The following is a 25608-nucleotide window of genomic DNA, read 5'->3' on the forward strand; positions in this document are numbered from 1 at the left end:
GTGTATATCATTTAAATGGATATGAATATTTATTTTATTTCTCGTCTGTCATTCCTATTAGATGCCCGTGAGCTGACACTAGACCAAAACATGGCACACAGAGAGCTCTCGCTGTCTGAGAGAAGTCACCCGAGGAGAAATGCAACCATATCTTGATCACCCAGACAGGTTTGAGCGCCCTACACAGGTGTTATGCACTGTGGGATTGACTGGACGCTGTTACTGGGAGGTGGAGGGGAACAAGTATTCAACTTATAGGAATAGCATACAAAGATATCAGCAGGAGAGGAAGGCACAACGACCTCCTCCTCGGACACAATGACAAGTCCTGGAGTCTGCTTTGTGCTGATGACCAATACATGGCCTGGCACAATATGACGAGCACTGCCATACCTGTCCCCTCCAACAAACTGGGACTGTATCTGGACTGGTCAGCTGGCACTCTGTCCTTTTACAGTGTCTCCTGTAGCACATTGACCCATCTTCATACATTCCGCACAAAGTTCTCTGAGCCCATCTATCCAGCCTTTAGGGTTTGGGCTAATGGCACGTCAGTGTCCCTTTGCAAAATAGAATAGCATCCGGTGCCAGGCGGAGTAGAAGAACTTGTAAGATGTTTATTATTTGCAGACCACAGAGGGAACTGAGTAATATGTTACAAATATTCCGATACAGTTTATGATCTTGTACTTTATTTTATTGAGCGATTACTGTAAGAGGGCTATGATGATAATCCTCAACGTGCATTAATTTATGTGTGAAGCCAAATTGAATTATTTAACTATTTTAAATCATTCATTCTTCAGGAACTTTTCCAGAATTGGGATGGCGAAGAGTAGCCGAGTAATTGTCCCCAAACCCATGCATTGACTACTGTATAAAAATGCATCAGGTTTTGTTTGAATCAGGTCACAACTCATTTATTGCAGTACAATAGTGTATAGACATTCACGTGCATTCCACAGGACGGTAGATTGAACCATTTTGTATACACCCTCTGACGAGCACATCAAGCACAGCTTTTAGCCAACAGGAAATGCTCAAATGTCACGATAGAATCGCTTCGATATAAGTTAGTTATCAAATGTATAACACCACTGTGATTGGCTTGATACATGTTGTTGTCCATATGTTATAATAATCAACAGTTGGATTTAGGTTTCCTGCAGGTTTTAGGTTCCGCGGTGGTAAAGTTTGATGTTGGAACAGATGATCCCTATTGGGGTTAAATCACGTACTAATCTAAGCAGTGCAATCTGACAGTACTCACACTTCTGTGTGACTCTCCCATTTGTATCTAGAAAGGACCACCTTCAACGTGGTGTGTAGAGCCGTTATGATACTTTATGTAATGTCATCTGGGTCCGTATTCTTAAAGCGTCTTAGAGTAGGAGTGCTGAGCTTGGATAAGTTTTGCCTTTCAAATAATAATAATAATAAAGATGACATGGACAGATGTAGACCTGATCCTACAGGCCCGGGGCATAGTTATCCGGTTTGAATGAACCCTTTATGTGCTGTGTAAAGTCTCTTCCGCTGCTCAAAGTTGATATTCCATTCACAATAAAAGGAAAACAAGAGATGGGATAAAATGAATTAAGGCAGACCTCACTAATATGTAAACCTTTAAAAAGCTAGCTTATCTTCCTTAACTACAATGCTTCATGATGGTTAAGCTTTCAAAGGGAGGGATATTTCTATGTCAGTCAGATATACTGTCGATATATTATGGAGTAACCCAAGCATGTACACAAGCAGATTTTTAATCACATGAAAGCATATATTACCATAAGAGTTTAACTGTATGTTGGACTTGTCACTACTACTGAGGCACCGCAGTAACTTACCGTGGTTTCTTTCCCTGTGACAGAACGGCTCTCGTCTTTTGCTCAAGGCATCAAGGAAGGAAAGAGCTGCATTCAGTAGTTTGGCATCTCAGTTCCCTTCCTATTCATGGTTACATTTGATTTTTAGCCCCAAAATGGCTAGTGGCTAAACCTGAAACATTCTAGGTTGAGTATGCTGCGACGGATTCCTTTTCTCTCCCATTGGGATGTCGATGTTGTAAGAATAAAACATTTAGTTCAGGCTTTTCTTTTAAGACACGTTCGCAGGGTTCTGGAATGTTCTCGAACTAAATCTCCAACGCTTATTTACACAGAAAACGAGAGAAATCTACTTCTCAATAACGAATTGCATTCAAAGACAAACACCCACAATGACACAACAACAATAGTGAAGACTGAATCTGTAGAAATCATTATCAGCATCAAGGCATCCCCCATATAGAAAAATATGTACAAAAAAGACAACCGACGGACTGGTAAAGCTACAGTTTCTAAAAGTGCACATCAATGACAGTGACGATCAGTATTCTGTCCATGGGTAAATCACCTACTAGAATACTAAAAAGTGGTTCTAGGGCCAGGGGTGTTGGTCAGATCCTGGGGCTATAGGACAGAGATGGAGCAAAGCCACTCAGGACTGGGCAGTGAGAGACACGCATACTCGATCATAAAAGGGACTAACACTGTACAAGTGACATTCTCACCACACCATTTTATATCATAGGTGTCCCCCCTTCCTGCCATGCTACTGGAGCTAGCTTGCTATCATACAAGCTTAATTGTTCATATACGGTTATTTTGTTAACCTATTCGTTTACCAACGGTTCAGTTAATGTATAGTGCTTCTACACCTGCATTGCTTGCTGTTTGGAGTTTTAGGCTGGGTTTCTGTACAGCACTTTGTGACATCAGCTGATGTAAGAAGGGCTTTATAAATACATTTGATAAACAAGGCTCTTTTCCTGACCTTCCAGAGTATTTACATAAATAACAATGCAATACAAGCGGCCCGCGGGGAAAGAACAACAAAAGGGACTTTCGGGATGAAATAGTACCATCTTTGGGTGATATGAAGGTGCAAAAATTCTCCCTTACACCCTCACCCATCAAGTTCCTTCCCCCCTTTCTCTTGTCTGCTTCTCTCCAGTGTGAGTGAGGTCCTCAGACCGTCCAGCAGATGGCAGCAGGGGCCAAATCAGATGACTGGAGCGCCGAAGCACTTGAGGCACCACTGGACGTTGGTGTTGGGTGGCCGGTCGATCTTATGCAGGGCCTTGAGCTGCTCTGGGCTCAGCTCATCAAAGGCCAGGCGGTATTCACGGTCAAAAGCCTCTGTTGGGGAGACAAGGGGGGAAAAAAACAATTTAGCTCATTAAACTCAGGAACAAGACACTGAATGATTGGAATTACCCAAATCCATGTCTTGGTTTAAAAAAAAGACTGGTTGTGTCATGCAGTTCACTCACCGACGTCAATGTTCTCCCGTCCCAATGCCACCAGCGCCAGGAAGAGGATCTCCCGATAGATACCCCTGATAAGAGACCAATAAATAGATCAAAATCTAAAGTTTACATTCGAGAAGTTCACACCAAACGTTGACATTGGCTCATAAATGTGTCACCCCCACATATAAGCTTTAGAGGACTGACCTTTGGCGTTTGACCTCTGGGTTCCTCTTGACCTCCCGGAGAAGCAGGTTGATGGGGCCATAGACGTCGTTGGTCTGGATGCTGCGGACGATGCTGTTGAGGAGAGTCCGTGTCTCCTGGTAATCCGTGGGGGCCAGGGTGCCCTTCTTCTCCACTGGGAAACAGAGATTCTTCAGTACTCAGTCACTATTCAATACATTAGAATAATTGTTTTTTACGTATATGGCTCTATTCATTAGCTGTCAACTCAAACTGTGTTCCATTATCAAATATGAGCAGGACATGTATGTTAAAAAGTTAAGACAGACAGCTCAGTGTTCTGAGAATGATTGCTTGATTAGATGTATGAGAGCTATGTATGTGTGAGAGAGTGTGTAGTCACTCAGGGTCCTCCAGCTCTGGTAGAGGGGATCCCCAGGTTCCTGGTGCAGATTGATGTTGTCCCACAGCAGCTGAACATACACCTGTTTACTGTCTTGGGACAGGGATGTCTGGTGGAGCTGTGGACATAGTGAATGGAAAATACAGACACACAGTTATCTACTGTTGCACTGCTTTAAAGGTCCTGAACAGTCATTCTGAAAAGTACTTTCTCTCTCATGGCTGTGATGCGGTTCACAGCAGCACTGACAGATGTGTTGACATGACAACTGCGTCTGAGTTTTGAATGACACCCCCTTTTGTTCCATGCTGGCAGAAAACCTAGCTAGTCAGTAACCAGCTAACACCAGACACGGATAAAAACCTAGCTAGTCAGTAACTATCTAACACCAGACACAGATGAAAGGGGAAACATATAAGTGTCTTTGCCATAGATGAATAGTGTAAACTTTACATTATTTTTGCTGGCACCAGTAGAGTAGCTGTCTAGCTAGCTATAAACCACCGTGTCTTTGCCGATGTTGGTTACAAGACAGTACTGATTTTAATTAGGTAAGAGAATAGCATGATACCATTGGTGTATTAAAAAGAGAGTTAAGGTGATGTCATCTTGTCCCCTTAATAATGAGTCCAAGTGTTTGACATGGGGGAGGAGACCAGTAACTTTATGATCAAACATGATCAAACGTTATCAACATAGAAGCAAGTCATTTTTCATACTTTGATCTGGTTCCCTTCAAATACCATCATTAATGAAAAACATGATTTTGATAGTGCATGACCTTTAACAGGTGCGGCAGGTAGCCTAGTGGTTAGCGCGTTGGGCCAGTTACTGAATCGAATCCCCGAGCTGACAAGGTAAAAATCTGTCATTCTGCCCCTGAACAAGGCAGTTATAAACCACTGTTCCCCGGTAGATGGTCAATGTAAATATGAATTTGTTTTTAACTGACGTGTCTAGTTAAATAAAGGTTCATGGTGGCTGGTCGCTCTGAGGTGATCACGAGTAGAGAGCACTGTTTGTAAGCTGTGTGTGAATATTTGTGTAGATGAGTAGCGTGTGTGAGTTCTGCATGGTTATGTACCTGTACTCCATTGTTACAGTGTTCCGAGGTGAGGATGAGGCCAGGCAGGTAGCTGGGCAGGTCCAGGCGTTGGAAATAAAACACCAGGTTCCAGAATATGATGGGGTGCTGGCTCAGGAATTTGTGGGTGTAGATGACCTGATGGAGAAAACCAATTAAACTGTGCTTTATAAGCGATACTACAGCTTAATGTTCAAATCTGTAAAGATTAACAGTTAAATAAAAATGGAAGCAGCAACAGCGAGGGCGACAAATGACCAGAACATCAAGGGACACATACAACAGCAAGCTACATTTATGACATTTTTAAAAACACAGGGGCCCTTCAACATCAATGCCACATACTGTAAATCATACTACATGTGAGAATCTATGGGTCCCACTTTGCTGTCCTGTAATATTGCTTCTTTCTGAAAATATTCTTATATCTGTTAAATGTGTGTTACTTGGTCTCCCTCATTCTCCAGTAGGGTCTCTAGTTCTTTGCGGAGGACCAGGGGGCTGAGGTAGGGCACAGACACGGGCATTGGGTTGGGCCGTTTCTGTCCCAGGCCATCCTGAGAACCACACACACAAACAGCGCTTTAGTCAGTTGCATAACTCCTGACCATCCACATAAATAGAACCTTTGTTGCCTCCCACCACAAACACAGTGAATCACCTATTCCATTGGACAGTGACCACTGATTACGTATCAGTGGTCAGTCATTTTATTTCTGGATTTTGACAAATGTGGTTTGACAGCACTGTGTAAACATCCTCTTTGCTTTCTCAATAGCATAGAAAAGCATGGCCTGTACATGTGCTGCAGTTTCAGAGTAAATTCTATTTCAATGAAAGACCACATACAGAAAACAATCATTCATTTTCGATTCATAAGCGTTGAATTGATTTAAATTTCATACCCTGAATTTACTGACCTGAAATTGAATTGACTCAAGCCCTGGTGCGCTGAGTGGGAAGGATTGCAGGGACATTCTAAGGACACTCACCATCTCTGTCAGGCTGCAGGGCAGGCTGGTGGTGGACACGCTGTGTCCTGGTTCTCTCTGGGCAACCAGGCTCTGTAGAGGCCCGCCCACACTGTTGCTGCGTGTCAGAGACGTCCCCCTTTTCCCTGCCTGGTGCTCCAGCAGGCCCAGGGGATCCGATTGAGCCGGCTCCGGTATCAAACTGACAGACAGGAGAGGGCAAAGACAGAGGCTCTTTAACAACAGAAAAATGTAAAGCAAGAGTGAGCCAAGTCGAGTTTTCAGCTTGTCATTTTTCAGTTCTTACAGTTCAATTGACAGATGAACAAGTTCACTTAGCTACACATTAGCATCATTAAGGTACACGTTAACCCTTTAATTTACTGAATAGAAGGCACCAAATCAGATGAAGGATAAAAGGTAATAATGATGGAGACAGAATATTAAAATGTGTTTTTTTTGAGACAGGCACTTCTTGTGAACCGACCTCTTGTGCGTGGCAGTCTGGCTGGCCGGGGCCTCTCCTGGGTCCTCAGATTCTGGGAAGCTGATGAGGCCAGGGGTCTGGGTGTCCATTGCAGCCCCTACCTTGTTCTCGGTGGAGCCTGTAGCTGTGGCCTGCTGGCTGGTGCTGTGGATACTGTCTCCTGATGCGCTGGGGTTCAGGTAGAAACTGTAGGTGAGATCACACACAATGAAACAGGGGAAGTGCACACACATCCAGCCACATAGAACATTTGAATGACTTCGACAAAGATAATGAAGTATGTCCAATTGTAGCAGGTTAAAATGTATTTAATGCCCATGTCAAAGCCCGCCACCGCATCTTCCTATGTAGCCGTTTCCGGAAATGTGCTTAATTGTCTGGTTTTGTACATGTAATCGGATTCATTTGAATTGTACCGTGTCTCACAACAAAATTCTGCTTCATTTAGGGAGTTCTTCATGAACTAGTAAGTATAATTTAAACATTAGCATGGAAAATCTCACATCCTGTTTTATTGAAAACACTATTATACAAGCGTATACTTCATGGCCCAGACAGACAAACACCCACGCTGTGGTGGTGCGCAGGTCGTGGAACTCGACATGGAGCAGGGGCAGGAAGGCGGTGCGGCAGAAGGGACAGGTGGTGTTGAGGTTGGAATCGTCTGCCGTCCAGCCCGCCATGATCTCCTCATCGTATACCAGACACTCACAGGATCGACACTGGGAGCAGCTGGACATCAGCACCTAGAAACACACACACACACACATTACAGATGCACCTGGCATAGGCTACCTGAAGCTACCTGACTAAGTAACAAACTTATCGGTTACGGATAGAAAGAGGTCACAGTCCATTATGAGCCTATAGCACCCTGTACGTATGAACTGCCAGATTACTACAGCATACTGTACAGTGCATTCGGAAAGTATTCAGACCCCTGGACTTTTTACACATTTTGTTACATTATAGCCTTATTCTAAATTGGATGAAATAATATTATTTTTCCTCATTAATCGACACACAATACCCCATAATGACAAAATGAGAACAGGTTTTAAGAAATTTTGTCAAATGTATTTAATATAAAGTATTCAGACCCTTTGCTATGAGACTTAAATTGAGCTCAGGTGCATCCTGTTTCCATTGATCATCCTTGAGATGTTTCTACAACTTGATTGGAGGCCACCTGTGGTAAATTCAATTGATAGACATGATTTGGAAAGGCACACACCTGTCTATATAAGGTCCCACAGTTGACAGTGCATGTCAGAGCAAAAACCAAGCGATAAGGTCGAAAGAATTGTCCGTAGAGCTCCGAGACAGGATTGTGTCGAGGCACAGATCTGGGGAAGGGTACCAAAACATTTCTGCAGCATTGAAGCTCCCCAAGAACAAAGTGGCCTCCATCATTCTTAAATGGAAGAAGTTTGGAACCACCAACACTCTTCTTAGAGCTGGCCGCCTGGCAAAACTGAGCAATAGGAGAAGGGCCTTGGTGGTTACTCTGACAGAGCTCCAGAGTTCCTCTATGGAGATGGGAGAACCTTCCAGAAGGACAACCATCTCTGCAGCGCTCCACCAATCAGACCTTTGTGGTAGAGTGGCCAGACGGAAGGCACTCCTCAGTAAAAAGGCACATGACAGCCCGCTTGGAGTTTGCCAAAAGTCACCTAAAGGACTCTCAGACCATGAGAAACAAGATTCTCTGGTCTGATGAAACCAACATTGAACTCTTTGGTCTGGAGGAAACCTGGCACCATCCCTAAGGTGCTGTGGGGATGTTTTTCAGCGGCAGGGACTGGGCGACTAGTTCGGCTTGAGGGAATGATGAACAGAGAAAAGTTTTAAAAAATAAAATAAAATTGTATTAATAAAAATAAAACTTTTTCTCCCCAATTTCGTGGTATCTAATTGTTTAGTAGCTACTATCTTGTCTCATCGCTACAACTCCCGTACGGGCTCGGGAGAGATGAAGGTTGAAAGTCATGCGTCCTCCAATACACAACCCAACCAGCCGCACTGCTTCTTAACACAGCGCCATCCAACCCGGAAGCTAGCCGCACCAATGTGTCGGAGGAAACACCCTGCATCTGGCAACCTTGGTTTGCGCGCACTGTGCCTGGCCCGCAACAGGAGTCGCTGGTGCGCGATGAGACAAGGATTTTCCTTCCGGCCAAACCCTCCCTAACCCGGACGACGCTAGGCCAATTGTGCTTCGCCCCACAGACCTCCCGGTCGCGGCCGGTTACGACAGAGCCTGGGTGCGAACCCAGTCTCTGGTGGCGCAGCTGGCGCTGCAGTACTGCACCTTTAACCGCTGCCCCACCCGGGAGGCCCTCAGTGAGATCCTTAATGAAAACCTGCTCCAGAGTGCTCCGGACCACAGACTGGGGAGAAGGTTCACCTTCCAACAAGACAACGACACTAAGCACACAGCCAACAAAGCATGAGTGGCTTCGGGACAAGTCTCTGAATGTCCTTGAGTGGCCCAGCCAGAGCCCGGACTTGAACATCTCTGGAGAGGCCTGAAAATAGCGGTGCAGTGACGCTCCCCATCCAACCTGACAGAGCTTGAGAGGATTTGCAGAGAAGAATGGGAGAAGCTCCCCAAATACCCAAGAAGACTCGAGGCTGTAATCGCTGCCAAAGGTGCTTCAACAAAGTACTGAATAAAGGATCTGAATACTTATTTAAATATGATATTTCAGTTATTTTGTGTTTGTATATATTTGCAAACATTTCTAAAAATCTGTTTTTGCTTTGTCATTATGGGGTATTGTGTGTAGATTGATGAGGGGGAAAATGATTAATTTTTTTTTTTTAGAATAAGGCTGTAACGTAAGAAAAGGTAGAAAAAGGGGTCTGAATACTTTCTGTATGTACTCTGTCTTTGACTAAGTCTTTGTGAGACCATATATTATAAAAAATATATATACAATGGGGCGGCAGGGTAGCCTAGTGGCTAGAGCGTTGGACTAGTAACCGAGCTGACAAGGTACAAATCTGTCGTTCTGCCCCTGAACAGGCAAGTTAACCCACTGTTCCTAGGCTGTCATTGAAAATAAGAATTTCTTCTTAACTGACTTGCCTGGTTAAATAAAGGTAAAAAAAGGTAAAAAAATAAAAATGCAATATATTGAGTACGGTAGCCACTTACAGTTGAAGTCGGAAGTTAACATCCACTTAGGTTGTAATCACTAAAACTAGTTTTTCAACCACTCCACAAATGTCTTGTTAACAAACTGTTGTTTTGGCAAGTCGGTTATGACATCTAAGTATAAACAACATGCGATCACCCAGCTGTCATACCGCTCAGGAAGGAGATGAATGTACTTTGGTGCGAACAGTGCAAATCAATCAGTCCTATATCGACATAACCTGAAAGGCCGCTCAGCAAGGAAACCACTCAAAAAACATTAAAAAGCCAGACTACGGTTTGCAACTGCACATGGGGACAAAGATTGTACTTTTTGGAGAAATGTCCTCTGGTCTGATGAAATAAAAATAGAACTGTTTGGCCATAATGACAATCGTTATGTTGAGGAAAAAGGGGGAGGCTTGCAAGCCGAAGAACACCATCCCAACCGTGAAGCACAGGGGTGGCAGCATCATGTTGTGGGGGTGCTTTGCTGCAGGAGGAACTGGTGCACTTCACAAAATAGATGGCATCATGAGAAACTTGACTCACTTACACCAGCTCAGTCAGGAGGAATGGGACAAAATTCACCCAACTTACTGTGGGAAGCTTGTGGAAGGCTACCCGAAATGTTTGTCCCAAGTTAAACAATTTAAAGGCAATGCTACCAAATACTAATTGCGTGTATGTAAACTTCTGACCCACTGGGTGTGTGATGAAATAAATAAAAGCTCAAATAAATCACTCTACTATTATTCTGACATTTCACCTTCTTAAAATAAAGTGGTGATCCTAACTGACCTAAGACAGGGAATTTTTACTTGGATTAAATGTCAGGAATTATGGAAAACTGAGTTTAAATGTATTTGGCCAAGGTGTACATAAACTTCCGACTTCAACTGTAAATATAAAGTATGATAGTCTCACCTCAAGGGCACAGTTCTGGTAGATACTAGAGGAGCTGGTGTGGTGGGAGCCTTGGTCTGACCTCTCAGAGTCTGGACCTCTGCCTGGCCTTCCTGGAGTCACGTCTATATATATATATATATATATACACACACACACACACACACAGAGAGTATACAATCACAACACACTTTCAACCATACACATCTTGTGAGTGTGTTTGTTGATGGGTGTACGGGTAACGTTGTTTTGTCTTCTTGTGCATGCGTAAACAGTGTGTGTGTGTGCCTGCATACTTTTTTATATTTATATAAGCTGTGTGTGTGTCAAGTGTGTGTATGCTTACGTGTGGAGTGGGTTCCTCTCCCTATGTCACTGCTCCCACTGCTGCTGCCCAGGCTGGTGCTGCTCTGGGTCAGGCCGTTGGACACCAGGCCGTGGGTGGGCCCTCTGTGGGTGGGACTGTCACTTCCTCCACCCCCCAACAGCATGGACTCATCCAGCCCGGCAGGGAAACTATCCCTTTCCCTATAGCCGGGGCCCAGTTCATCCTGGGAAGATGGGGAAATAAGGCCAAATGTAAACTTCTCAACGATTGTGAATGGTCATATTACTCACTTGTACAAAACTGAATGCATTCTGCAATATGCTTTGCAAGATGAACCTGTGAAATTAAATGCTCTGCTTGCAAAGTCAGTCTTACATCATTGTCCTGTATATACTGGTGTTTCACAGTGTGTTATCTACAGTGAGGTCCAAAATGATTGAGACACTTGATGCAGATAATCAAAAATAATTGTAGAAAATAAATCATTCAAATACTTAGGTATATTTTATGCTAAAAACAAAGTGGGGAAATGTAATTATTTTATACTTAAACAAAATCTCTTTCTCCAAGCAATTGTGTAACAAGTCAATGTTTTTTCTCCTCAAAAAAGGTAGGGGTCAAAATTATTGACACTCGATTTCAAATGCACCAAACCTTTTTTTAAATGGTTTATGAGATGGGAGAACACATTGGGAGGGAGTTTCCTCCATACAGAATTAATCAGTGTCTGCGTGTATGGATTGCCTTCTTCAATTCAAACCACACGTATTCAATGGGTTTCAAGTCTGGAGACAGATGACCCGTGCAAAATGTTGATTTTGTGGCCAATGTTGTGTATTTTGATGTGTGCTTGTGGTTATTGTCTTGCTGGGAGGTCCACTAGCAGCCAAAGTTTATGGCAAAAATGTCCTGGTACTTGGTAAAGTTCATGATGCCGTTGATCTTAACAAGGGTCCTAGGACCAGTGCAAGGTATCGGAATGCAAAACAAAATATATAAAAATCACCTTTATAATAAAGCATTGCATGCATTATCCTCGCTTTCGGGTACAGGCATAGAGCAGTAGAGGCCATTGAAGAAGTTGCACACATGGCGATAACGTTCTGTAGCCTAGGGTCTGGGAAAATGTTTGCCTTCTATAAACACACCGCATGCAATTCTACATCATTTCAGACGACTGAAGAATTCTTTTTATTTTATTTTTTATACCTCACAAATGATAGTCTGCTTTGTAGCTGACGAAATTCTGAGATCAATAAAGAAGACCTTGTCTTGAACCTATCACTAGCCTAGGCCTAGGTGTGCGGAGACACATTGTACAACATGAGGACGAAATTATAGTCCTGAAAAAGCTTTCCAGTGTCACTGACTCACCCGATGATGTGCAGCTCACTCACCGGCGATGGCTGATGGCCCCGTGTCAAAAGCCTCTCTCTTGTTTTACTTTGTAAAACGATGTTGTTCGCTCAATATGTCTATTTGGAAGTTTATAACATATTTAGTGGCCTACAGGCAGATTAGTTCTCTTTTCAGCAGGAGCCATTTACTTTCCAACCTGTGTTTTCCCACGATTGTATTTGAAGTATTGCGAAAGGCATGTTTTGGCTGCATGCTGTTCACTGACAGATTTGCCGCGCATTTCCGACTGTAGGCAATGCATTGTGATTGGCTACACTCCACAGTTAGGCAATAATTAAAGTCTATTGATCCTCGTGGCTACTCCTGGTGTAGTCTTCTGAATGAGTTCATTTATTTCTGAACAGTTGGCAGTAATTCTAGAACGTTGGCAAATGTATTCCAATTTATCAGGGGTGCCGTGGCACCACCAGCATCCTTCCCATGGCTATGATTCTATAAGGAAGTAAATGATGAAGTATGACTCTGGAGAGATGGTAGTGGCAGGCTCATGTCTATCAGAGCAGAGAGAGAAAGCGATCATAGAAAGTGAATCTCATTCTAGTTCTGTGAGAGATACAGGTGCGCTTCTATCTCACCACAGCAATGGCCACACGTTGGTCTATAGGCTACAATGTTGCGCAAATCATAAACCTGTTCCGGCAGGATCCGGCTCAAATTAAACAGTGGCTATGGGGCTATTTTGCTTCTATAAGTGCAGACCTATTCCTGCATATATGAATGGACAAACCCATCAATCACGTGACACCATTAATTACCATGTGAAGACTCGATAGCGCATTGAAGCCAAATTAAGTTGGTTAAGATGGCGTCTCATGTAGACACAACATGGACAGTTTGAGCTACTCCAGGAAGTGATGTTGCAGGCTAGCTCAGTGCTGCCCCTCTCACTGAGTTACTCAAGTTGAAGAACGACCAGGGGTACTGTAGGCTGCCAAAAGCAACTAAATGATCCTTATAACTTGTGTATGACATACATCTGGTGAATTAGAAGCAATTATTGGTACTATTTTTTGTATTTACACGGAGATTGCAATTTTTCCATTTGCTATAATGGGGGATCCTGTTTTCTGCCTGCGGTATCACGGTCGGCCTTGAACTTCCATGGCTTCAATGAGAGGGGGGGCAGTCGTTCTCCCCTGGAGCAGATGAAGGATATCAAGGATTTGGAAAGGTTCTGTATGGAGGAATAGTCTAAGATCCCTCCCAATGTGTTCTCCAATCTCATAAAACATTTCTTTTGAAAGGCTCAGTGCCGTTATCCTTGTAAAGTGTGGTATTAAAATGTATTTAAAACAGGTGTCAATTTTTACCCCCAACTTTGAGAAAAAAAGTGTTACTTCTTTAAACAAAATCTCTTGCACCAAACAATTGTATTAGTATAAAATAACATAACTTGCCTTTTTTTGTTGCATACAATACAGCTCAGTATTTGAATTCCTTATTTTATACAGTAATTTCTGTTAATCTTTGTCAAGGGTGTCAATCATTTCAGATCTCACTGTATGTCATCCGACTGTTGCAGGTTATTATTGTGCAATTAATTACCATTTTACTTGATCTTTTATTTAATCTAGCTATGTATGCATGTTCTGCAGTCCATCCCCGCTCACCTCGTCATCAGAGTAAGAGTAGGCTGAGGCCACAGCCCCCCACACTTTGCTGGCCAGATTCCCTGCCTGCTTCATGCCTGATTTCAACACGTCTATCTTGGGACCCGAGAGCAGGGTGTCCATCTTCATGCCCGAGATGGAGTTGATGACCGACCCCAGCGAACCACTCTGCGACGACTTCACCAGCGCAGTCAGCGGTGACGACCTTGGGCTGGCCACAACACCACTGGAAGAGGCAGGGCTTCTGGAGGCCTTCACGGCGAAGGTCTTGGAGCGCGTGACTGCTGCGGGGCTGCGTTTAGGCGTTGTGTCCTCGCTTGACCCCCCTGGGTGTTTGACAGGGGGCACGGGGAGGCTGGACCTCCGTTCTTGAGGTTGCTTCACTGGGGCAGCATCCGGGGAAGGGTCCCCTCCCTGGCCCTCCTGGTGGAGCTCCATGCTACAGGATTTGGGGCCAAGCGGGCTCCGGAGGCTCATGTACATCTCAATCTCGTCTGCCAGGTTTCGGGACACCATGGCAGGCAGGGATTGCGGCAGCTCCTGACTGGTTATGGAGGCTAACTCCTTGTGCTCCGAGACAAGGAGGGAGAGGGGGTCTGCCCCTACCTGCACCTCCTTAATCTCCAAGGTTGGCAGAGAAATAGAGCCCCTCCCCCCTGAATCTCTTTCCTCATCTTCCTCCTCCAACTTTAGACCCATCTCATCCTCCCCTCCTGCCTCCTTCCGGTCACCTTTCATCCTCTTCTCCTCTTTCCCTAACCCCTCCTCCAGTGGGGTTGGGTCCGTTACTGGCCCCTCCTCCTCTGATAGTTTCCCCAGCGTCGGACCCCGCCCCTCCTCAGACTCCAACTCCAGGTCCTTAAAGAGGGCTTTGGCCGCACTGGGAAGCGGCTTCGAAGGCGGGGGGGTGGTGCCGCCTCCAGAGAGAGCCGCCGCCAAGATCCGTGCATCGGCGCCCATGCGGCTGACGATGTGGTCCACACCATGTTTCTCCATCAGCATGCCGGCACGGCTCTCGGCGCTGAAGCTGCAGCTGCGCTCCGAGAAGGCCTTCTGGCGCTGGACCTGGACCGCAGGCCCCGCCACCCCGGAGCCACCCGGAGCTGCAGACCTACCCTCAACCGGCAGGGAGATGTCCTCGCTCTGGCTGCGCAGAGAGAACAGCTTCCCAGGGGCTGTCGGTAGAGATGAACACATAGGCATGCCTTCAATACCGGGGGGGACATTTTCTGTCCACAATTTCCCCCAATAACCATAAGCAGAGTTCAGTGCTGTTTTGAAGACAAACATGTAACCACAAATATCAAATGTGTAAACCTCAGATATGAGATAAGGTTAAGATTTAGGTTTGAGTCTGCTCCCGTCACTCACCAGCGTCTCCTCTCTTCATGGCGGTATCAAAACTCGCCCCTGTGGACAGTTTGACGATGCTAGGGACATGTGGGAGTGCTTTCACAGGGCTGGGGGGCTCTGCTACAGCCACTGCACTGTCCACCGAGCCAGCTATGTCCCCACCTGACAAGACAAGATTGCACACCAATGGCGAAGGTGCATAAAGGTAAGAGGAATTCAGATATGACGTCATTGTTTTTAGCAGTACCCACAGGGGTTTTAAAGTACGCCGCACGACATGGTTCAACGTAAACAATAAAATCAGTCCAATCTACATGTATACTTTGCTACTGCCAATACAAAAACAAGTAAGAGTAACAGAGAGCAATGTACAATACTGCAAACTGAGCAAACGAGGCATCTGTGGTAAGAACATGGGGGCCACCATCTTTATGCACCATCGGCAATGAATTATTTGTTATTTTATTTATGCTCATCAACAAAAAAAATGAATACGAAAGTCTGACACACTGCCTTCTCATCTTGCAGATCTTATGTTATGCCTGAGACGGCGGGGGGGGGCTGAGCTGGTTACCGTTGTGCTGTGCTGCGGACTTGCTGCACTGATCCACAGCGATTACAAGGGCTGCTGATTGAGCCAAATCCACTAGGTCCTGGTGCAACTCATCTTTAGAGCCGTAGCCTTGATCAGACTGAACTCCTGCGGGACACAAACATACTGTCTTAATCTACCCAGTCTTTTCAGATCTGTGCACTTCTGAAGGGTAGGGACTAGAGGCTCGGCGCTGTAGGTGCAAGAAGTTAGGGTGTTGGAGCTAGAGGCTAGGCGCTACGGGCTAGAGGCTAGTAGCCAGGGGCTATAGATGAGAGGTTCGGGGCTAACAAGCGAGTAGCTAGGGGCTAATAGTTCGGGGCTAGGGGAAGCTGTACATGTAGGGACTTGGTCCAGTGTCTCCAGGCTGCAGTCTACCTCCGCTGCAGTGGTTGTCTGCAGTGTCTATAATGATGAGGCTGCGTGTGAGCAGGGTGTGATCCTCTCCGTTTGACTCACTGGAGCTGTCTGCACTCCCGTGGCTCAGCCGGTCGCCGTCGCTGCTCGCCAAGCCGCCCGCTGACGGGCCTAAATCACTTCCTGAGCAAGCTAAAAAAGGGAGCTACTGCACTTAACCATTTAAGTCCAATACAAACATAGCAAGGGGGCTTCTACAGTATATTGTAAATAGAGAGTATTGTCCTACATACAAGCACAGGTACATTACATAGCTAAAATATTTGAAAAGTGTAGAAAGTGATATGCATTTGGTGCAACAACTGTGGTGATAGCATTCCAACCTAAGTGATTGACTCTCTCCCATGCTCGGTCTCTGTGTTCGGACACCTCACCTGCCGTGATGACGGTGGGTCCTTCCATGGCGGGAGTCCGGTGGACTGCCTGTTTAAATTGAGAGAGAGCGCGTGCCACGTTGCGCACCTTGGCCCACATGAAGAGCCCACTGCGGTTCCGACTGGGCCAGGGGCCTTCCAGAACAGCCTGGAGAAATGAGTGGAGAGGAGATGAACACGGACATACTTTGGATTGAGGTATTTGTTTAGGCTATTTTAAAGGGATAGCGCGAGATTGTAGACATTTTTGTCCCTGCGTGCAGTTTGAAGTTGAAGGTAGTTTGGCCAGACATTGCTAATTAGCGCAATGACTGGAAGCCTACAGGTACAGCTTGCAAGCCAAAATCTTGCACTGTCCCTTTAAGTGCCCTAACCCTAACTGGTTGCAGTTATGTAAGGCCTAAGCAATATGGGTGAAGATCCACAACTACACATCCTAATATGCAGACTGAACATTAAAGGTTAAGGGCCAAGGCGAAGGGAGTGAAATGGGAGCTTATGCATGTGTATGGGCTGGTGTAAGTACCCTACCTTGTTGTAGTATCCGTAGGTGATAGCGTTAGGGTGCACCCCTGCCTTCTTCATCTCCACCAGGACACGGACGGCCATGACAGGCTGACCGTACACGCCACACAGCTGCATCACTACACGGTAACACACCTACGGAGGGACAGAGGGCGGCTATGTGTGAGAGGACACAACAAAATAAAAACCTAATGGTAGTTAGACTTCCACTGAAGTTGTCATCACTGTAGTGGAAGTGATTATATGGGAGCATACACACACAAAGACTCGTTCACAAACATTCACAAGACAAATGCACGCACACACACACTTATGTCCGCATACGTCAACAGACAACCAACCATAAGCATTCACGACCCTATACCTACCCCCTCCACACACCCAGTAAACCCCAAGCCTCCCTCACCTCATCCAGCACCTCCACCTCAGATGTCCTCATCTTGAGCAGGACGTTGTAGGCCTGTTGCATGGCCCAGCTCTTGGACTGAGCCAGCCTCACCCCCACGGGCAGGCAGATGAACCACAGGCTGTAGCAGTGGCTGAACAGACACTTGGCCCAAAGCGGAGGGTTGGAGTAGAAGCGCTTGGCCATCTTGTAGGCCAGCTTGATCTCCTGTGGCGGGACAGAGTTCAGTTCAATGACTTTTATTTGTCCCTTTTATGGGGGTGGGGGACGTGCACGCAATTGACTGATTATGATTGATTTTAGATGACATATTTCCGATTATTCTCCTTCACCATTTCCTGCTGGTTAGAGTTGGGAGGAGAGAGTTGGAGTGAGTGTGACTGTGCACGTTCCTAATGGTGAACCTCCCATCCCTCCGTAGAACAATGGCCAACAAATACTGCTCGTGGCCTTCTGAGGCGAGAGCGTAGACAAGAGCAGCTTAGACATAACAACGCCCACACACTGGCTTGACATCCTGTCCCGACACCCACAACTACAGTATGTGTTTGTGCCTGTGGTGAGAATATGCGTGAATATGTTAATATGCCAGACAAAAATACACATACAGTTCTGTTGGAACTGGAACAACATATTGGCCTCCCACGAAAGGGGGAGAAAAGACAAGTATTGTTTCCTGGGAGGTCTATTATTCTAGAAAACAGGTCACAAGTGGCCCCTTTCCCTCCGCGCAGACACACACACTAGAGGTCGACCGATTATGATTTTTTCTATGCTGACACCGATTATTGAAGGGAAAAAAGCCGATACCGATTAATCGGACGATTACATAAAAAAAAAAAGTAATAATGACAATTACAACAATACTGAATGAACACTTATTTTAACTTAATATATTTATTTATACATAAATAAAATCAATTTAGTCTCAAATAAATAATGAAACATGCTCAATTTGGTATAAATTATGCAAAAACAGTGTTGGAGAAGTAAAAGTGCAATATGTGCCATGTAAAAAAGCTAATGTTTAAGTTATTGCTCAGAACATGAGAACATTGGAAGCAGGTGGTTCCTTTTAACATGAGTCTCCAATATTCCCAGGTAAGAAGTTTTAGGTTGTAGTTATAGAAATTGCAGGACCATCTCTCTATACTACTTGTATTTCATATACCTTTGACTATCGGATGTTCTTATAGGCACTGTAATATTGATCTCAGGAGTTGATAGGCTTGAAGTCATAAACAGCGCTGTGCTTCAAGCATTGCAAAGAGCTGCTGGCAAATGCAGGAAAGTGCTGTTTGAATTAATGCTTACGAGCCTGCTGCTGCCGACTACCGCTCAGTCAGACTGCTCTATCAAATATCAAATCAGACTTCATTATAATAAACACAGAAATACGAGCCTTAGGTCATTAATATGGCCAAATTCGGAAACTATAATTTCGAAAACAAAACGTTTATTCTTTCAGTGAAATACAGAACCGTTCCGTATTATTTCGAATGGGTTGCATCCATAAATCTAAATATTGCTGTTACATTGCACAACCTTCAATGTTATGTCATAATTATGTGAAATTCTCACAAATTAATTACGGTCTTTGTTAGGAAGAAATGGTCTTCACACAGTTCGCAACGAGCCAGGCGACCCAAACTGCTGCATATACCCTGACTCTGCTTACACAGAACACAAGAGAAGTGACACAATTTTCCTAGTTAATATTGCCTGCTGACATGAATTCCGTTTAACTAAATATGCAGGTTTAAAAAAATATATACTTGTGTATTGATTTAAAGGCATTGATGTTTATGGTTAGGTACATTGGTGCGACGACTGCTTTTTTCACAAATGCGCTTGTTAAATCATCACCCTTTTGGCGAAGTAGGCTGTGATTCAATGATAAATTAACAGGCACCGCATTGATTATTTGCAACGCAGGACAAGCTAATTAAACTAGTAATATCATCAACCGTGTGTAGTTAACTAGTGATTATGTTAAGATTGATAGTTTTTTACAAGTTAAGTTTAATTCTTGCTAGCAACTTACATTGGCTCCTTGCTGCACTCGCTTAACAGGTGGTCAAGCCTGCCATGCAGCCTCCTCGTGGATTGCAATGGAATCGGCCATAATCGGCCCCCAAAAACGACGATTACGTAATTGTTATAAAACTTGAAAATCGGCCCTAATTAATCGGCCATGCCTCTAACACACACACGCCTCACTCTTCCTGCTCTTCCATCCCTGTCCAAATAAAAGCTAGTGTTGGAGGCTGATGCATGCAGACTGGCTTTGAACCCCTCCTCTGACCTACTGTAAATAAGTTTCTGCTGGTGACTGTGGTAAGTCATTTATTGTTATTGGAACCATCACAGCCTGAGAAAATGACTCTGCAGCAGACGGCATCCATTGCAGGTGAGGTTAGGTTATTCCCTGACTGGGGAAGTGGTTAGGTTATTCCCTGACTGAGGAAGTGGTTAGGTGGTCAGTACAGCAAGCTTACAGTGGGTAGAACCAGAACGATCAGGAAAGTACCGGAATTTGTTAGTCAGTTTCTTTTGTTGTTTTCCCCCCTTCCTTATAAAGCTGCAATAAAGCAAACACTTGCACCTGCTTATCTGTCTGACTGTGTGATCGTGTACCTGCTTGGTCCTCTTGGCCAGTAGTGCAGGGCTGCTGGACAGGCTTGCCCCAGGTGTACTACTCCTCAGCGCTGGTATCACCTCCCTGGGGCGGTCAAACAGGTCCATACACAACCGTGGAAAACTCTTATAACTAAAAGAGAGGGAGAAGGGGAGAGAGAGAGAGACCGAGACAGACAGAGGGACAGAGAGAGAGAGAGAGACACACAGAGAGAGCAGAGAAAAGGGAGATGCCACAGGTAAGAGAGTGAAGCCAATGCAGACCCGCTTCCGATCGTCCTGGCCAGGTCTCGGGTCAACCTTTCACCACAGATTTACACATACTACGCTCACACTATAAAACACTACCGGGCTCACTGGTGTTATAGTAATGCCAATGTGTTAGTGGTGCAGCAGGAATTAGAGGCGTATAAGCTCACCTGTAGTGGGCAGGGGGGTCGGACCCTTCCTCGGTGGCAGGGGGTTCTGGGGGCATGACGAAGACAGTGTGCTCGCTCTTCTGTGATTCGTCTAGTTCCATAAGCTTGGTGTCCTCTGAGGACTCACCCTCCACCTGTGGAGAGGGAGACATGTTGTCAGAGTCCAGCACATGGCCGTACACACACAGACAAAAAATCACCACAACCAGATCAAAAACCATTCTTCTAATCGATGCATAAAAAGTTGACAGACCCCAGTTGGAAAAGGAGATGTGTTAAAATATGATTACGGTGTGAGGGATTACCTTAGTGCCTTTGTCGTTGCCTTTATCGGAGGGAAATAGCTGCAGGGGGAAAAAGTGAAAGGAACAGATTCAATCAGAGGAAATGAGCCTTCCTCCGTCAGACTCCCTTTGAGGAATGTTCCGACCATAAAACAACTCGTAACAAAAAGGTATTTCATGGGGAACGGTGGAAGCTGAAAAATGCCACAGAAATTAGGTTTGAAAATGTACGTTTTCTGGGTCACTAGGATGTTGGAGGGAAGACATTCTTGTCTAGCAGGGTTTGGGTTACATTTTCAATTCACTTCCTGGCTTGATGGGAGTCTGAATGGAATTGGCTCCAACATGGATCCCTGATGCCTGGTTCTTGTCAATGCTCACCTTCTCAATGCAGTCGTCGAAGAAGGCCAGGCCCGTATCCTTGTCGCTGACGAATGTGCACTCCTCAATGAAGCGGATGAAGATTTGAGTCTTGGTCAGCTGGGAGTAGAACTTCTGGTGGGTGCGCTCCCTGCTCCTCAGAAACCCTGGGAGAGGACAGGGAGCCAGGTCAATGGGCCTATTTCATAGGAAACACTCAGGAAACATTTCTGCAGCATTCAAGGTCCCCAAGAACACAGTGGCCTCTATCATTCTTAAATGGAAGAAGTTTGGAACCACAAAGACTTTTTCTCAAGCTGGACGCCTGGTCAAACTGAGCAATCGGGGGATTGCTCAGACGATGAGAAATAGATTCTCTGGTCTGATGAAACCAAGATTGAACTATTTGGCCTGAACGCCAAGCACCACGTCTGGAGGATACCTGGCACCATCTCTACGGTGAAGCATGGTGGTGGCAGCATCACGCTGTGGGCATGTTTTTCAGTGGCAGGGACTGGGAGACTAGTCAGGATCGAGGGAAAGATGAACAGAGCAAATTACAGAGAGATCTTTGATTGAAACCTGCTCAGGACCTCAGATTGGAGTGAAGGTTCACATTCCAACAGGACAACGACCCTAGGCACACAGCCAAGACAACGCAGGAGTGTCTCTGTATATCCTTGAGTAGCACAGCCAGAACCTGGACTTGAACCTTATCAAACATCTCTGGAGAGATCTGAAAATAGCGGTGCAGCGACCCTCCCCATCTAACCAGACAGAGCTTGACTGGACCTGCATAGAAAAGTGTGTGATAACATCCCCAAATACAACTGTGCCAAGCTTGTAGCGTCATACCCAAGAAGACTCGAGGCTGCAATCGCTGCCAATGGTGCTTCAACAAAGTACTGAGTAAAGGGTCTGAATACTTATGTAAATGTGATATTTACATTTTTAATACATTTGCAAAAATGTCTAAAAACCTGTTTCGCTACAGTCATTGTGGGGTATTGTGTGTGGATTGATGAGGGGAAAAGACAATTTAATTCATTTTAGAATAATATGTGTGGAAAAAGTGATCTGAATACTTTCCGAATGCACCGTATATCACTACATTTTCTTCAGAATGTATTATATAAGTGAAAGTGAAGGTATTCAACCCAGGTGTGTAGCCAATAAAGCTAGCAATTATAAATGTGCAGCTCTTTCCCCACTGGTTCTGCAGCATCCATTGGCCTTCATGGACCTAAATGAGGATGTGATCGATGCCTTTCCAAAAAGCCTACGTCAGTGGAAGTCTTTACAGCTAATGCCACGGATGATTGATTTCCGACACTGAGCAATCACTAAGTAGACCTGTGAAATCGGAGATTTGCCTGCTATAAACACTTGGAGGAGTCAGATAGGCTTTCTGTTTAACACAGACCCTGGAGTTGACGTCAACATAACGCATAAAATACATTGCGCAATTTAAATACTTTGAGAAATGTGTGTGATTGCAGCAAATAAAAATTTGACTTTTCTGATGTTTTAGTATAGTCAAAATTCAAAAAGGCACTCGCACATCTGAGCCATCTTTTTTGCAGGTGCATGGTAACCGTTGAATAAGATGAGAAAATAACAAGATGAGAAAGTTAAGATATCAGACAGGGGAGGTGATATTAATAACACTGAGTTAAAGGGAATGTTTGTGGATTTTCACCCTCCAGACATTTTTTCCGAAAGGACTTAATGATGAAATACCTATGTATTTTATGTTGTGAATGTGAACATGAATTATGCCCCTATTTCAGATTACTCTGACGGTTTTCTTGCGCCGTACCCAATGATTAATGAAAACTTGCTTGGTAGGTCGATGTCCTCATTGTGGATTTACAGACGTGTTTAATACGTTATGTACACACTTTATTTGAATAGTTATGAAATGCATATCGTTATATTTGGTAGCACTTATTTGTTTTCCCTCGACTCCAACCCCTTTCGATGGGTGGAATGGATGTGGGCGGGGCTAGGTCCACATAAGGGTGCTAATTTAAAAAGCTCTGACGAAGGCCGATATGTAAAGCTTATTAAAGAGCAGTGACACTATCAAGAGCAGTGTGCGGGTCCCTTCTTTTTCTGATGTGTTAGTATACAAAGTATTATTTTTTTAAATTTTACATCGACAACCCATTTGTCTATTCTTTTGTCTGTTTTGTGTAGTCTCTTGAGAACTACAAAACAGCGCCTGCATAAGATTTTGTTCTGGGTGCTGCGATTAATGTTCTGGGAAAATAAATGAAGGACTAAGGACTAGAAATGATCCATCCATTCTCCATTGTTATCATGCAGGTCACGTAGTGAGTCTGCAGCGGTGGCCTTCTCGGAGGGGGCCTGGGTGATGGGTTTGAGGTAAGAGCGGTAACACACAGCCTGCACTAACCCTGTAGGTCGTATAGTGAGTCTGCGGAGGTGGCCTTCTCGGAGGGGGCCTGGGTGATGGGTTTGAGGTAAGAGCGGTAGCCCTTCAGGATGTTGGCCATGAAGCGCAGCAGGGCCTCTTGGATCTCCATCTCCAGGGAGGTCATCTTCTTGTGCCAGGTGAAGTCTGCCTCGATGGGGGTCATCTCCACCGCCAAGCCCTCCTGGGCTGTCCGACGCACTGAAAACAGCCACCAGACCGGAGATTTACCTTTCTCGTTTTATTCAAATGTAACATACCAAAAAAGTTGGTCCTCTGACGCCCAGTTGCAACGCCAAGCTAGTGGGTTCGATTCCCGGCAACACCCGTACGTGAAATGTATGCACGCATGACTGGAAATAGGATCTGCTAAAGCAAATATATTATGATTATATTACATGAGCATAGCAGGCTGAATGCACCATTTACTCATTATCGGCTGGACAGCTAGAATTCTTTCATAATTTATATCTAAAGACATATATTCATAAAGAATTCACTTCTATCTCATACGTACAATTAGTGTACTTTTATCCTGAATGCACTGGCCATGAAGCAATTGCTATGAGAAACCCGTTGAGGTGACTGTGACTATGTGTACCTACCGATGCCCAGCTGGTGGTGCAGGTTGGCCAGGGAGTTAAACAGGTTCTTGCAGGGTTTCTTTGGGAGGTTTTTCCAGTTACTGTGTCTCTTTTCATCAGACCTACACAGTTGATTCAGAATAGTGTTTTTGGAATATGCTCATTTTCGTGTAAATAACAAAATATTTAACATGCGATATATGTACCGAAAAACTGTTTGGCGGTATCGACAACAGGATAAAGTGTGTAAACAGATCCACATGTCAAAATGGGGGAAATGCTCCTTTAAAGTGTATGGATCTTACAGGTAAATAGTGTTGGTGTCCAGGTCCACACAGACCACGTCCGGCGGGGGGTCATAAAGGTCAAAGTAGCGGGAGTCCACGCCCACGATGAAGGGAAAGGGGGCATTGAGGACCCCCGCCAGGGAGAGCGGGCAGAGGGGGATGTACGGGCACTGCCACTGGAACGGGAAAATCATCTGGAGAGAAGAACACAGATGGAGAGAACTTTTATTTAACATTTTGATCTAACTTTTGACCTAAAATCAGTCCTACATGGGCCACAAGCTGTATATAAAAGCTAACTGGATAAAAACTCCAACCAACTAATTAATCAATACCATTTTATTTGAATAGTCCTTTTTACAACATTCTAAAAGCTGAATGACCATATCCTGTATCACTCACCGCCACTACGGCCTCTGCTACCCCGGTGAGTACAGCGGGTCTCAGGGAGTGAAGCAGGATCTTACTCTCCAGCAGGACAAAGTGCAGCAGCGTGGCACAGTTCTCAGAGCCCAGATTCATCAGCAACGTACTGTAGTCTGCCCCACTGAGGAGAGGAGGAGAGACAGGAGGGGATGAGAGGCAAGTTGGGAACAGAGGAGCACAGAGGGATTGGGGAAACCATTCAAACCAGACTCAGGGATACAATGGGTGGGTCATCAAAGGTTGGGTTGGATGAAGGGCCGCCGTCTTTGAAGGGAGGTTTGTAATTGGTACAGGTGCACTGAGAAAGTGTGTGGTTAAATAAGTAAGGAAGGGGGTGAAGGTAAACTGGATTGAGAGAAGATCAGGTTACATTTTCAGGGGAATGTACTTTTCTTTTCAGAGAATAACAAGTTGAAACTTTTCAAAGCAGCAAACACTTGTAAATATGGTCCAAAGGCACCAGCCAGCAAGTCTTCCAGTCCCCAAAGTCATGATCTCTCTAGCTGACCAACAACAACATATTCCACTCTGAAATTATAAACCTGGAGAGGAAAGAGCCTGATGATAATGATGGAACATCTGGTATTTTCAGAACATTTTGAGGTTTGTTGGCAGAATGCAATGGCAGCATAACAGTTTATTTAATATGTACAGGCTGGGCTTATGCACTTAATAATGAAGGACC

General features: G+C 44.9%; 1 protein-coding gene across 5 annotated transcripts in view; it reads right to left on the reverse strand.

Moving 5' to 3' along the window:
• Positions 1-1747: 1747 nt before the first annotated feature.
• Positions 1748-25608, reverse strand: part of LOC135510647 (DENN domain-containing protein 4C-like) — a 74779-nt gene continuing 50918 nt past the window's right edge. For 2 of the 5 annotated variants that reach the window (XM_064931732.1, XM_064931733.1), the window contains exons 9-34: positions 24900-25044; positions 24516-24691; positions 24232-24332; positions 23609-23827; positions 21211-21356; positions 20851-20889; positions 20546-20679; positions 20127-20259; positions 17490-17696; positions 17090-17218; positions 16559-16706; positions 16146-16316; positions 15750-15875; positions 15194-15337; positions 13823-14997; positions 10812-11016; positions 10487-10590; positions 6991-7166; positions 6421-6606; positions 5955-6135; positions 5409-5519; positions 4963-5100; positions 3879-3996; positions 3497-3650; positions 3314-3378; positions 1748-3179 (exon numbers count right to left, since the gene is read on the reverse strand). In XM_064931732.1, coding sequence (XP_064787804.1) covers positions 3043-3179; positions 3314-3378; positions 3497-3650; positions 3879-3996; positions 4963-5100; positions 5409-5519; positions 5955-6135; positions 6421-6606; positions 6991-7166; positions 10487-10590; positions 10812-11016; positions 13823-14997; positions 15194-15337; positions 15750-15875; positions 16146-16316; positions 16559-16706; positions 17090-17218; positions 17490-17696; positions 20127-20259; positions 20546-20679; positions 20851-20889; positions 21211-21356; positions 23609-23827; positions 24232-24332; positions 24516-24691; positions 24900-25044 — 4768 coding nt within the window. In that variant the 3' untranslated portion in view covers positions 1748-3042. Of the gene's footprint in view, positions 3180-3313; positions 3379-3496; positions 3651-3878; positions 3997-4962; positions 5123-5408; positions 5520-5954; positions 6136-6420; positions 6607-6990; positions 7167-10486; positions 10591-10811; positions 11017-13822; positions 14998-15193; positions 15338-15749; positions 15876-16145; positions 16317-16558; positions 16707-17089; positions 17219-17489; positions 17697-20126; positions 20260-20545; positions 20680-20850; positions 20890-21210; positions 21357-23608; positions 23828-24231; positions 24333-24515; positions 24692-24899; positions 25045-25608 lie in introns of those variants that run through there. The other 3 variants (XM_064931734.1, XM_064931735.1, XM_064931736.1) reach the window with 3 other exon arrangements.

Source organism: Oncorhynchus masou, chromosome 23 (assembly GCF_036934945.1).
Source record: "Oncorhynchus masou masou isolate Uvic2021 chromosome 23, UVic_Omas_1.1, whole genome shotgun sequence".
Classification (NCBI taxonomy): domain Eukaryota; kingdom Metazoa; phylum Chordata; class Actinopteri; order Salmoniformes; family Salmonidae; genus Oncorhynchus; species Oncorhynchus masou.